The following is a 13872-nucleotide window of genomic DNA, read 5'->3' on the forward strand; positions in this document are numbered from 1 at the left end:
TGTGTGTGTGTGTGTGTGTGTGTGTGTGTGTGTGTGCGTGTGTGTGTGTGTGTGTGTGTGTGTGTGTGTGTGTGTGGTGTGCGTGTGCGTGTGTGTGTGTGTGTGTGTATATGTATGTATGGGATTATTTTGCCTCTGATGACTGCTTTACAGGCATCCCATAATATTGCTGGAGAGACTTCACCTTTATCATTATCCGGTGTGTGTATATATGATTGAATTTCTTGTCTTAGCTCTTTAATTTTCCCCTGGGTATGGTTGAATTAAGTCTCCAGCTTACTGTACCTCGTGCTTTAGTTATTATCAAGTCAAAAATATGTTTTTAAAAAGTCCATTGAGAGCCTGGGGGAGCATACACATTGACAAAGGTAGTTTCTAGACCCTCAAGTTTGCCAGTCACCATATTGTATCTCCCTTCTTTATCCTTGTATTCAGAAATCTTCTCAAATGCCACTTTTTTTTAGATAATGTTGCCACCCCCTTCTGCGTCCTGATTCCTGTGATGCACTGAATACCTGACTAAAACCCTGCCTTTTTAGTTTATTTACTATGTTCTATCTCAGAGCGATGTTTCCTGAAGAAATACTACTTCTGACTTTTCTTTTTTCATTTTCCCTAGTATTTTAGCCCATTTTATTGGGTTAAGAACTCATTTTACATTATATGTTGTGATTTTTTTATTGGTGCTGACAAAGTCATAAATTAAAGATGGTCATACACCTAGATCAAACCTGATAAGTGACCCCGTTTGACTTCTCAAAAACAAAATACATTAAACAGTCTGAACAATTTGTGTTTGTAACATAAGTCAAAGAATAATTCCACTTGAGCCTGACTTCCTTTTCTTTGGTCATGTCAGTGACCTTTATGGTGTGATAGTGAGTGACTATGAGGGAGAACCAACACAACTCTGTGGTTGTGGAGGGCCCTCCGTTACCTGATTGCAGCGGTCAATTAGGGTTGTTTTTTTTTTGTGGTCCACGACTCGTATTCATTTCAAATAAAAACATGTATTAAGCCCACCTACTCTTTCCTCTCCAGCCTTTAGCGTGTCATAGTCAATTTCCTATAGTTCTTTATGACTTTGCTATTTCCTTTGTTAAGAACGAGTGCCGGTTCGTTCTTCCCGGATTGGTTTTGATCGGAGGGAAAGACCAAGCTTCCTTCAGGTTTAACAACATTTATTTTCACATACAGATGTATGCACAGAATACAAGCAGATCTGGAGAAGCGGACCCAGTATGACAGGAGCCGGTTTTGAAAAACAAAGGAAAAGTGCCTCCTTATAACACCAGGGGGCCTCCCCCCGGGAGATATTTTGACCTTCTGCACAGGAAGACCACAATTCACCTCCTCAGGCAGGCAGAGGCGCTTTTAAGACTCAATTTATCTCTCGGTGCCTCCAAATGGTGGAGTTTTCTCAGAGACCCTACAACATTCCTAAGTTTATCTTCAAATGAGGCTAAACCTCCCTTCCTGCTGGTGTAATTAACAGAGGTACCTGGTTCACAGCTGCCGGTCAGTTATTCTCACATACACTAAAACATATTAACTTGACTAAACTAACTCCTAATGATCAATTAATAGTTTTAAACCTTCACAATATCCCCACCCCCCCACCCCCCAGATCTCCTAAAAGGAGATCACATGCCTCACATTGTGTAGATTTAAAACTCAGATTAATCACACATAACATAGTAAGATTAATGGTCACCCTCAGGTGTCAATCATATGTAACAGTGAAGCTAATGCTAAACATCAGTTTATAGATCACTTCTATCAAAGTAAGGTTAATACCTGTGGTTTATACGACATCTATTAAAAAGAGTAATACTTATGATTCAAAAGGCACATCTATCATAAAAGATTAATATTTGTGGTTTAAACCCTAGGATGCTGTGTGAATGCTGTTGCAAACCCCCTCGAGTGAACGGTTTTATCATTATTTAAGAGGAAAGCACAGCATCACCTCACACCCCATGACGGTGACCTTACCGGTCCACTCAGTATCCTTCACAGACTAACTCAAATGTAAGTTAAATCATCCTGTCTTAACCCCCTATACCCCCAATTTCCCCAAACAAAAACATCATATATGAACACAGACAATACTGCACATCTCACTTACCAAGAAGTTCATTCAGCCAACCATCCAGGGGTTGTCTTCACCTGGGTGTTCGTGCATTGTTTTAAACTAACCATTCAGGCCTTCTGTTGCTTGAGTAATGGACAGCATTATTTCTCAAACCTAGCACACACGCCCCTTTTTGTAATCATAAGGGAAGTGGGTGCTAGTTGTTCATCCAATCCTTCTACAGCAGTTCGAGTCAAATTAATCAGTCGCAACACATTATAATGAATGTAATGAATTCTCAAATCCGGGAGCCACCCAATCAGTTAGCTTATATTCATCTGGAACTCCCCTAGGGACTCCAATCGCATCAATATAAGTAGGACTGTTTGCATGCACATTAAATTTTGAATTTATGTTACGGCGCGCTAAAATGTGTCCACATCTCACACCTGGGTGTACTCTTCAGTCCATGTGATAGATTGTGTGTTCAAAAAATCCTGATGCATGCTCAATAATCCAGGTAGAAAAATCTAAAAAAGTTAAATCTGGTCCTCTGGACATTCAAAAAAACAAAACAAAGCATATCAACAAAAAATGTAGAAGCGTTTCGTCTCTCATCCAGACTGAGGAAGTCTCTCGGATGAGAGACGAAACGCTTCTACATTTTTTGTTGATTTGCTTTGTTTTGTTTTTTTGAATGTCCAGAGGACCAGATTTAACTTTTTTAGATGTGTTCAAAAAGTCTTTTAGGAGCAAGGAGCACTATCAAAGTAAGGTTAATACTGGTGAGTGGCTGAGTGGAGTTTGCATTGTCCTGAAACGCACCATACTGTTCACACAAAAATCACAATTGTCAGAAACAAGCAATAATCCCCAGTATTCCCAAAAGTCTCCAATTCCCATATAGTTTGGGTATAACCATCATTGTTGCCTGTAAACAGTCTTTTTCTGTTAAACAGTTTTAAGAAAAAACAATCTTATTTTGCTAAACAGTTCTATGAACGACAACCTTATGATACTAAACAGTTCTATGAAAAAACACCCTAATCAGAGACACAGTCTTTGGTTTATGTAACAGTTTTTACTACGCGGAGTCTTCTTTCTTCAGGTCAACAGCTATTCGAGCTTTTGACCACTTTTACGAGCAAAGTCTTCTTTTCTTAAGCTTTTGTCTTCGCAAAGTCTTCTTCCCCTCTTCTCGTCCTGGCCCAGGTCTTGTCACCTTGCCTCAGTTTTTCGGCTGAGGGAGGTTACCCGCCCCCTGGTCTGAGGACCTTCCTCCTCAACCAGATAGGTCGCGCGATGGCCAGACCTTTGAGCCATACTTCGCCTCGTGACAGAGGAGGTCTGCCTTCCCGATGCGGAGGTTCAGCAGAGCCCCCCTTTTGCTGGTCTGGGTGTCCGTCCCCTCTGCCTGCTGATCTGGGTGTCCATCCCCTCCATCAACCTGCACGTCCAGAAGATCCTGAAGTGAGCGTCATGGCTCTGCTGCACACTGGCCCCAGTGAAACCACGTCTCCTTTTCCTTCGAGCCTGCATGCAAAGCCCTCTCGGTCACCTTGTAGGGGCCTGTCCACCTCGGCTCCTTCCATGTCCTTTTGATGACTTTCAGAAGGACCCACTCTGCTGTGTGGGGCCTCCCAGATTCTTCTCTCTCCTTCTCTTTTGTCACCTTTGAATAAAAGCCTGACACCAAGGTTCTCAATTCTTCAAAATATGATTTGTACCTGTATTCCTCCGTGTCTTTTCCCATGGTCAGAGCATTTGCTGGACCCGGAGACTGCCTTCCTTTTACACGCCACCTGTAATACAAAATCTGCAAACATCTTCTGCTTCGTCGTCTAGGGGTCTGTCTTCAGATCTTCTATAATTTTCCAGTCTACTTCTATCCTAGCTGGGCAACAGTGTAGTTCTCCATAGGTCAGTCCTTCTCAAATAGTGGGGCGTGCCCCCCTGGGGGGACACGGAGCAATGCCAGGGGGGGCACATGTGACCCCGGGGAACATTTTGCATCAGGGAGTTAGTTTTATTTTTTTTCCACCATTCTCATTTTGTCAGTGTGCATTCGGCAACTGTTTGCTAAAAACTGGCAACTCTCAAGTTTAATAATAAAGTTGTGAACAAATATGGCTGTCTTGTCGTTTGGGGAACCATGCTTGAACTGTGTTGCTCCCCTCTGCTGCTGAGAAATAAATAACTCCAACACCTCCACAGCTGGTGATGCTCTGGACGCTTGTCACCCACAGCACGCATGCGACAGTATAAACTCAAAGCGAGAGCGTTACCAGCCCCTCTTCCTCTTTCGCTTTAACCATTTTTTTATTTGTTTTTTAGTTTGTCAAAGCACAATTTTTGTGTTTTTTTTATTATTTTTTTATACAGAAGTAATGATTAATAAATGTTAGGACTCTTCTTTGCAAACACGTCCTCTGCTCTGGATGTATTTCACTCACTGCACGCATGCAACAAAGAGTATAAACTCATTGCGAGAGCGACACCTGCCCCCCTCTTTCCTATTTCATGTTGACAAAATGTTTTAGTTTTATTGATTGTCAAAGCACAATTTTGATGTTTTTTTTATTTGTTGGAAAACAGATGTTTAAAAAAGTTAGGAGTTTATTCTTTGATAACAAAATATATTTTATGTCATTAAACAACTTTTCTTCTCTTGTGAGCGCGTTCCCCTGCTACCAGTTTAACAAGACTATCAACAAGGAAGAGGGCCGGCAATCGAGGAGGGGGCGTACCAAAGAGACCATCTTATCACAAGCAGAACAGGTTTGTTCCACTTTGGAGTAAGCTGTTGGGGGAAGAATCAGTTCTATTTCGTATAGGCTTTGCCCTTTAAGGCCTTCGCTATTGGGTTTATCCCTTCATGCAAAGCATCGCACTGAAAAATTTAGTCCACGCCCACCTGTTGTGTGGGCCCCACCCGGTCCGTATAAATTACGTTAAGAGCGGATAATCGGCTCCCATTTTTCTTCAGCAAGCTAGTAGCACTGTCAGAAGAACGAAGAAGGGAAGTTGTCCAGCTTGACCGGCACAACCTTTGTTAAGGCTGCCTGGGATCCCGCCACGCCAACCTCCTGCCGTCCCGGTGAGTTCTCCTCCCCGAGGAGAAGCAGACGAGCAGCCTTGTTTCAAGGTAAGCGCCGAGGAATATTTCTCAGTGGCGGGTCGCTACACGCTGGACGACGCCATCGACCGGGGTTTTACCAAGCAGAAATTCCCTCGGTATCCCTGGGACAACAAACCACAGGGCTCACGGGGGAGAAGATTCAAGAAATGACTCCTTGCGGGGGATGTGTGTGTGAAAAATGTTGACATGAGTTTTGAAATAAAACATGAACATCATTCAAAAGATTAAAGTGTCTGATTCAGCCTGTCTGTCAGTTCGAATGATCTCACAGCGGATTCTCCTCACACATCCTCCACACAAAACGAGCTGGTGTCCTTAAAACAAGTTTTTTTCAAAATCACGGCAGTTCAAGGAACACACAGAACGCTCGCGTGACACAGCAGCCAAAAGTGAATGTTTTCAGCAGACCGAGTCCAGTGGGAAATCTCGCTCTCAGCCTGAGCTGCGCGCTGCTTCCTCTCACTGCAGCGGTGTCAAACACGCGCTCCCGTGACGCCGGCAGTTTTCACCCAAACGGCACCGCGTTGATGAGGGCGCACACACCTCTCCTCAGCACACGCCGGCTCACATCAGCATGAATGTGAGCCCGCAACCTGAGCATGGCACAGAAGCACAGCGCACCCGTGGCATCCCTAAACCTACACGGTTCCACATGCTCGGGGTGTGCGCACCTTCCCTTAGCGCACTCCAGCTAACATCAACACAGATGTGAGCCTGCAGTCTGAGTGTAGCACACATGACGGCGGTGATTGGCGTCCATAAATAAGGTGATGCAGCATAAATGCGTGCCCGCTTCCCGAACGTTATGCGGAGTGGCCGCGAGCATGCGCTCTAGACAGATGGATGAACCGTTTTTATCAGTGGGGAATTTACGCTGCAATTACAGCTCAAAGCCCCGTTTGGAGGAGTTCTAGAGATGGTTCTGTCATCCTCAGACCAGATCTCATCCCTACACGCAGATGCTCAGGAAACTTCTGGTAAAAGATGTAATTTCCAGGGTTCCCAACGGAAAGGAAAACACAGGGTTTTACTCACGTTACTTCCTGGTCCCAAAACGGACCGGAGGGATGAGACTCATTTTGGACTTGTCAATTTTCAACACAGTTTCACATGTTGACAACCAGACAGATGTTAGACAACATTCAGTGAAACGACTGATTTATCTCCATCGATCTGAAAGACGCCCACTTCCACATCCCGATCATCCCAAAGCACCAGAAAGTTCTTGCGCTTCTCCCTTCAAGGGATTCAGTATCAGTACAACAGGCTGCCGTTCGGTTATTCCCTCGTGCCTCATACGTTCTCAAAGTATGTGGAGACGGCTCTGCAACCGTTACACAGAGCAGGGATGAGAATTTTGTTTTACCTAGATGATCTGTTGCTACTGACTCATTCCAGAAAGGAAGCAGCAGCGCAGATCCAGGTGCTGACGTCACACCTGTTAAATCTGCGCTTCGCCATAAATTGGGAGAAAAGCTAGATTCTCCCAGCCCAGACGATCGTTTATCTGGGAGTGGAGCTATACTCGATCACCATGAGGGCTCGTTTATCACAGACGAGAATCGAAACTTTAAAAGACCAGCTCTGCCACGTAAGGCCTGGCAGAGTGGTAACAGCCATTTCCATCATGAAGCTGTTAGGAATGATGTCGTCAGCTCACACAGTGGTTCCACTGGGCTTACTCCACATGCGACGCCTCCAGAGATGGTTTGCTCGTCTGCATGTGGATCCGGTGAGGCAGAAGAGACGAATGATTGCTGTGTCCCCCTCAGTGAGAACAGACCTCTGACACTGGGGAAACCCTCCTGTTTCTGTCGGAGGGAGTCCCTGTCATCAGACCTACGTCACACGTGTCAGTCTTCACAGACGCGTCCCTGTCAGGTTTGGGGGGAACATGTCTATCCTGAGCTGTAGGGGCGCTGTGGCCATCTCACACAACAGCTCATATAAACATTCTGGAATGTCGCACGGTTTTGAATGTGATTCAACACTTTGCCTCTGTGCTGTGGAATCAACATGTATTGATTCACACAGACAACAAGGTTACTGCTGTATACATAAACCGGCAGTGGGGTGTGCACTCAGCCCAAATGTTACACATTGCAAGATGGTTGCTGTATTGGGCACAACAAAATCTGCTCTCCGTCAGAGCAGTGTACATCCCCGGTGTTCTGAACAGGGGGGGCAGATGTGATGTCCAGGGGCAGTCCGCGTCACGGGGACTGGAGCCTCCATCCCGACCTGATGGCTCAGATGTGGCAGAAATTTGGCAAAGTGGCCGTGGACCTGTTTGCAACACGAGAGAATGCGCAGTGTCAACTATGGTTCTCACTGAGCCCGCGGGACGAACCACCGCTAGGGGTGGACGTGTTTGCTCACAGCCCGTGGCCCAAAATGCTTCTTTATGCGTTCCCCCCACTCCCTCTGATATTATGGTTTCTGAACCGAGTTCAGGAGGAGAGATTGACAGCTCTCCTGGTGGCTCCCGAGCACGTGAATGCACCATGGTTCCCAATTCTACGATTCTGTTATCAGGGCGCCCGTGGAAACTGACGTGGAGGGAGGACTGTCACGCTGGTTGTGTGAGGCCATTTCTGGAGCCTACAGAGCATCAGATTTAGAGCCTCCTGATAACCATAGGGCGCACTCGACGCATCTTTGACTGCTTTGCATAACGGGATGACAATAGATATTATGTTTGTAAAGGACATAATGAGTTATGTTATCGATCCGTTTAATGTTAAAAGATAGGAAACAGTTTGTACAAATAAATGGTGTAAGATCTGACCTGTGCAATATCACTTGTGGAGTTCCTCAAGACTCTGTACTTGGACCAAAGTTATTTATTTTATATGCGAATGACTTAGAGAATGTATCAGGACTCCTCAAATGTGTCCTTTTTGCAGATGACACCACATTTTTTTGTTTGGGTAAAGATGTAAAACGGATGTTGGAATTGATGAAGACAGAATTTGATAAAATACAAACTTGGTTTAAAATTAATAAATTATCATTAAATTTAGATAAAACTAAATACATGATATTTAGTAACAAAAAGAAAACTGTTGACAATCCATTTAAAATTGAGGGTGGTGAGATTTGTAGAGTTGATGAGATGGAATTTTTGGGTGTAATCATTGATGAACAGCTAACATGGAAAAATCACATAAATTCTGTAAGAACAAAAATATCTAAATCTATTGCAGTACTATACAAAATCAGGGAATTATTAAATGATAAAGCTCTGTACATGTTGTATAACACAATCATTGTTAATATTAATCAATAGATTGTTAATCTATTGCATTGATGTTTGGGGGAAAGTGTGTAAAACATTTACAAAACCTATTTTTATTTTACAGAAAAGAGCTATAAGAATCATCACTAGAAAGCATTACAGTCACCCATCAAGCACATTATTTTATCAACTGAAGTTATTGAAGTTCCATGATTTGGTAGATTATAGTATTTTATCAGTTATGTATAGGGCTCAAAATAACACATTACCATTAAATATCCAAAGAAATTTTGTTAAAAGACAAAGTTGTTATAATCTTAAGGGGATAGAGATATTTGTCAAACCACAATTCAGAACTAGTCTGAAGGGAAGGTCTACCTCAATCCAAGGAGTTGGATTGTGGAATGGTCTAGAGAGTGATGTGAAAAATGCCAAGTCAATGTGTACATTTAAGAAAAAAATCAAAGCTGAATTGTTAAAAAAGTATATATGAAGTAGCTTAGTGTGTGTTTTGTATTAGAATTAGAAAAATTAGAAAGAGTTATTCATTTTGTTCTGTTACTTGAAAATTATTATGATTTAAATAATTGTTTGAAAAAAGGGGCAGATATAATAAGATTTTTTCTTCTTTCTGCTGCCTTTCATTTTAAATCTTTTGTATCTTTTTTATATTGTTATGGAATTGTTTTGTACTTTTTTAAAATGAATAAACTTTATACCATACCATACCATACAATGCAGGATATTTGCACTGCAGCCGCGTGGTCAACACCCTGTTCATTTATTCACTTTAATTTACGTGATGTGTCGAATCGTTCCATGACACATTCTGTCCTTAGTGCCTTAACAGAATGAATATTGTTGTTTCATGGAATCTCGTTTTATCTCACAGCTGACAGCGTGCATTTACAGTGTGAGATGTTGTTATCAGTCACAGGTTGTGACTGTTGTTCTTGTTTTATTGTCACTAATCAGTTCATGACTATTGTTACCAATCAGTTCATCTGATTAATAATCAGTTCACTTGTTATTATTAATCTGTTCATATTGATCAACCGTGGATCTACTTGGTTCACGGCCTTTTCAGCTTTTTCCTTTTCCCCATTGAAAACTTTTCCGGGGCGTTCATGCACTCAGAACGCATAACTAAGCAGTACGCCTCTGTGCACGGTACGCGTAATTACGTGCCGCGCAATTACGCACATGGAGAGCTGAGTGACAAGACATTTTTTGGGCAAGCTGGCGCTTCATATGGTGTTCGAATGGACCCAGTGAGGCGAGGACTACATCATGCTTTGCCTTTTAACCCAATAGCGAAGGCCTTAAAGGGCAAAGCCTATACAAAATAGAACATTGGTTACGTACTGTAACCCCAGATTCTATGAGTATAGGCGTAGCCCTTTAAGCGCCGGGCCTCACTGGCTCCTAAATGGTTGAAGAAAAAGCTATTTGGGAGCTGATTACCCGCTCTTAATGTAATTTATATGGACAGGGTGGGGCCCACACAACAGGTGGGCATGGACTAAATTTTTCAGTGCGATGCTTTGCATGACAGGATAAACCAACAGCAAAGGCCTTAAAGGGCTACGCCTATACTCATAGAATCTGGGGTTACAGTACGTAACCAACGTTTTGTTGTGTGTTTCCTTGAGTGATAAAGCCTTCCGAAGGTGAAACGTTTCAGCACAAAAAAAAAGAAACTGTCCAGATGACCTGACTGAAAAATGTTGGCTTGTATACCTGGATTATTGAGCATGGACTTTGTTGTTTTCAAACAGTTTGACAAAGACTGTCAACAAGGAAGAGGGCTGGCAATGGATGAGGGGGCGTACCAAAGAGACCATCTTATCACAAGCAGCACTGGTTTGTTCCACTTTGGAGTAAGCTGTTGGGGGAAGAATCAGTTTTGTGGTGTGGTTCCTTGACTGATGAAGCCTTCAGGACCCAAGGAGAAATGTTTCAGCACAAAAAAACAAAGAAAATGTCTAGATGACCTGACTGAAAAATGTTGGATTGTATAACTGGATTATTGAGCATGGACTTTGTTGTTTTCAACCAGTTTGACAAGACTGTTAACAAGGAAGAGGGCTGGCAATGGATGAGGGGGCGTACCAAAGAGACCATCTTATCACAAGCAGAACTGGTTTGTTCCACTTTGGAGTAAGCTGTTGGGGGAAGAATCGGTTTTGTTGTGTTTCCTTGACTGATGAAGCCTTCTGGACCCAAGGCGAAACGTTTCAGCACAAAAAAAAAGAAACTGTCCAGATGACCTGACTGAAAAATGTTGGATTGTATACATGGATTATTGAGCATGGACTTTGTTGTTTTCAACCAGTTTGACAAGACTGTCAACAAGGAAGTGGGCCAGCAATGGAGGAGGGGGCGTACCAAAGAGACCATCTTATTACAAGCAGAACTGGTTTGTTCCACTTTGGAGTAAGCTGTTGGGGGAAGAATCGGTTTTGTTGTGTGGTTCCTTGACTGAAGAAGCCTTCCGGACCGAAGGCGAAACTTTTCAGCACAAAAAAAAAGCAATCTTCCAGATGACCTGACTGAAAAATGTTGGATTGTATACCTGGATTATTGAGCATAGACTTTGTTGATTACAACCACACCTTCACGGAATGGTCAAATTATCGTACATTAGGCATTTTTTGGGATTATTGATCGTACATCCTACAGAGGGCAAAATTGTCATATAAATAAGATAATTATCATACACCTGGCAACACTGGTCCTCATCTTCTTCGGAGAAGTCAAATAGGATGTGGACAGCTTCATTTGTTTCTGTGTTTGGGTTGTTTATCCAGTTGGAATGCACTGTTAAATGGTGAAAGGACTGAATGATTTTTTTCAGTGGAACATCCAGGTTTGTCCTCTTTGCACCTCCTGTTGAGCTCCTCAGTCATAGTATCCAGAGAAGTGCAGTACACAGTACTCCTAAAGTATGCCTCCACAGACTCAAGCTGAGCACCTACTTGAGTCACTTGGATTGTGCTGTAAACGCATTGGCACTTTTCGTTTCCTCTCCTGACCAGGCTCTACAGTAGGTACTACAATGTTGAGGCTTTTTGCCTTCTCTGCTACACATCCAAATATCTCCCCAAACTTCTCCTTAGACCACCTGGTTTGCAATGTGTGAAGCACAGCATCAATCACCTTGTAGGCAGTGGAATGGTCCAACCCTTCTTCCTGCAGAAAATCTGCTGCCAGAGCAGTGACTTTGAACAGTGGTGTGGTGATTTCCAGGCAGAGAATGAATAGGAAGTTGATGGCATTTCTGTACATCTGGGCATCACCTCAAGCCAGGTTAGATGGATTGCTGTCAATTATATCATCCAGGAGCTTTAAAACAGCATTTAGGTTTCTTTGGAGGGCCTTTAGTGCTGCCTCCCTGCAGGCCCATCGTGTATCTGACAGCTGCTGGAGTTCCATAACACGCTATCCAGGATACAGAGACTGCTGCCATTTCACCAAGGCAGCATGACACTTTGGAGAGCCAGTACAAAAAACATATAATTTCTCCACAAGATTGAAAAATGTGCCATATCGCTTGTTGGACTTAGAAGCTTCCACTAAGACCAGATTAAGGCAGTGTGCTTTGCAGTGCACATAGAGGGCCTTCTCACTGTGTGCACATATTCTTGCTTGAAGACCTTTATACATGCCACTCATGTTAGCTGTTCCATCATAGCCATACATGGCCATACATATTCTTCAGCTCTAGGCCATTCTTCTGTAGGAACGAGAGCACAGTATTCTCCAGATCCTGACCCGTAGTTGCGTCAACATTGCACACCTCAACGAATCTCTCCTTTATTTGCGTTTTATGAAAATATCGAACTACAAATGATATTTGATCATGGTGTGAAACATCAGAGGTTTCATCAAGTAGGATGAAGTACATTTCAGTCTCTTTTATTTCAACTTGTATCTCCTTCCTGATGTAAGTGGCCAGCGCTACAATTATGTCATTTTGGCTTCTGTTAGAAAGCATTGACAAATGGGCCCTTGTCTTAGTGGCTTTTACAACTCAATTCAATTCAGTTTATTTATATAGCGTCAAATCACAACAAAGTTGTCTCAGGGCACTTTACAGAAACATTCACATACATAAAAGCCAATTAGTACATTTCTCCATCTAAGGAGGCCAGCCGACAAGTTGAATCTTGGCTTCATTGCAGTCTCCCATCCTGAGCAAGCACAGTGGCAACAGTGGAAAGGAAAAACTCCCTTTTAAAAGGAAGAAACCTCCAGCAGAACCACGCTCAGGACAAGCGGCCATCTTCTTTGACCGGCTGGTTGAGAGGACAGGAAGGAGAGACAGACGAACATAGAATGGTAGGTCCAGATATAGGTCCAGGTGTATTTGAAAGACAAAAAAACACGTTAAGGATGGAAAAAAATAATTACAAATACAAAACAGGTTGAGCAGAGTAAGTAAAGACAGTAGCAGAGTGAAAATTGTGGTCAGTTTGTCCTCCAGCAGTCTAAGCCTATAGCAGCATAACTAAGGGACAACTCGGAAACCCAAGCCGACCCTAACTATAGCGATATTCCGCAGGTGGAAGAAGGCAGTTCTAGTAATGTTTTTAATGTGGGGGATTAAAGACATGTCCTGATCAATAATAACACCAAGATTTTTAACATTAGAGCTGGAGGACAGATTAATGCCATCTAAGGAGGGAGAAAGACTGAAAAATGTATTCCTAAGGTGCTCAGGTCCAAAAACCAAAACCTCAGTCTTGTCTGTGTTCATCAGGAGAAAATTAAGGGTCATCCAGGTTTTTATGTCTTTAAGGCTGATTGGATTCATTGGGTATCATGGACAAATATAATTGTGTGTCATCAGCATAACAATGAAAATTTATCCCATGCTGTTTAATAACTTTACCTAATGGAAGCATATATAAAGTAAAGAGTATTGGCCCAAGCACTGAGCCCTGAGGAACTCCATGACTAACTTTGGTGTATGAAGAAGATTTATTATTTACATGTACAAACTGGAATCTATCAGATAGATATGATTTAAACCATTTTAGAGCTGTTCCTGTAATCCCAATATCATTTTACATTGGCAACTTTCTCTATATGCATTTTCAGCCCAATGTCATATGTGGAAAATACATCCACCAGTTCAAGAAAGTTACCACGGTTGTTACTAGATGTGCTCTCATCACTACCACAAAAAGCTTGTCCCTGTCATGCAAGATATACTGTGAGGTCAATTAGCCTGGTCAGGATTTCTCTTTTTGTCTGTCTCTCTCGCTCTCTAACTTCCACCCCCTTTATATCTGAAACATCAAAGGCAGACTGGACTGTCTTTTTCTGGTAACTGGTCCACCTGCTTTTCATGTGCATCTCCGTGACTGAGTATCAGGTTTATACAACGTCGACCCCCAATGTAGCAGACCAAGGAAG

At 42.8% G+C, this 13872-nt stretch overlaps 1 protein-coding gene across 1 annotated transcript in view; it reads right to left on the bottom strand.

Moving 5' to 3' along the window:
* Positions 1–3666, bottom strand: part of LOC119413696 (protein Niban 2) — a 53279-nt gene extending 49613 nt beyond the window's left edge. Inside the window, exons 1-2 of the mRNA XM_037680751.1 lie at positions 3571–3666; positions 3387–3521 (exon numbers count right to left, since the gene is read on the bottom strand). Coding sequence (XP_037536679.1) covers positions 3387–3521; positions 3571–3666 — 231 coding nt within the window. The remainder of the gene's footprint in view (positions 1–3386; positions 3522–3570) is intronic.
* Between the last annotated feature and the right edge of the window lie 10206 nt (positions 3667–13872).

This window comes from Nematolebias whitei, chromosome 8, assembly GCF_014905685.2.
Source record: "Nematolebias whitei isolate Nwh7 chromosome 8, NemWhi1, whole genome shotgun sequence".
Lineage (NCBI taxonomy): Eukaryota > Metazoa > Chordata > Actinopteri > Cyprinodontiformes > Rivulidae > Nematolebias > Nematolebias whitei.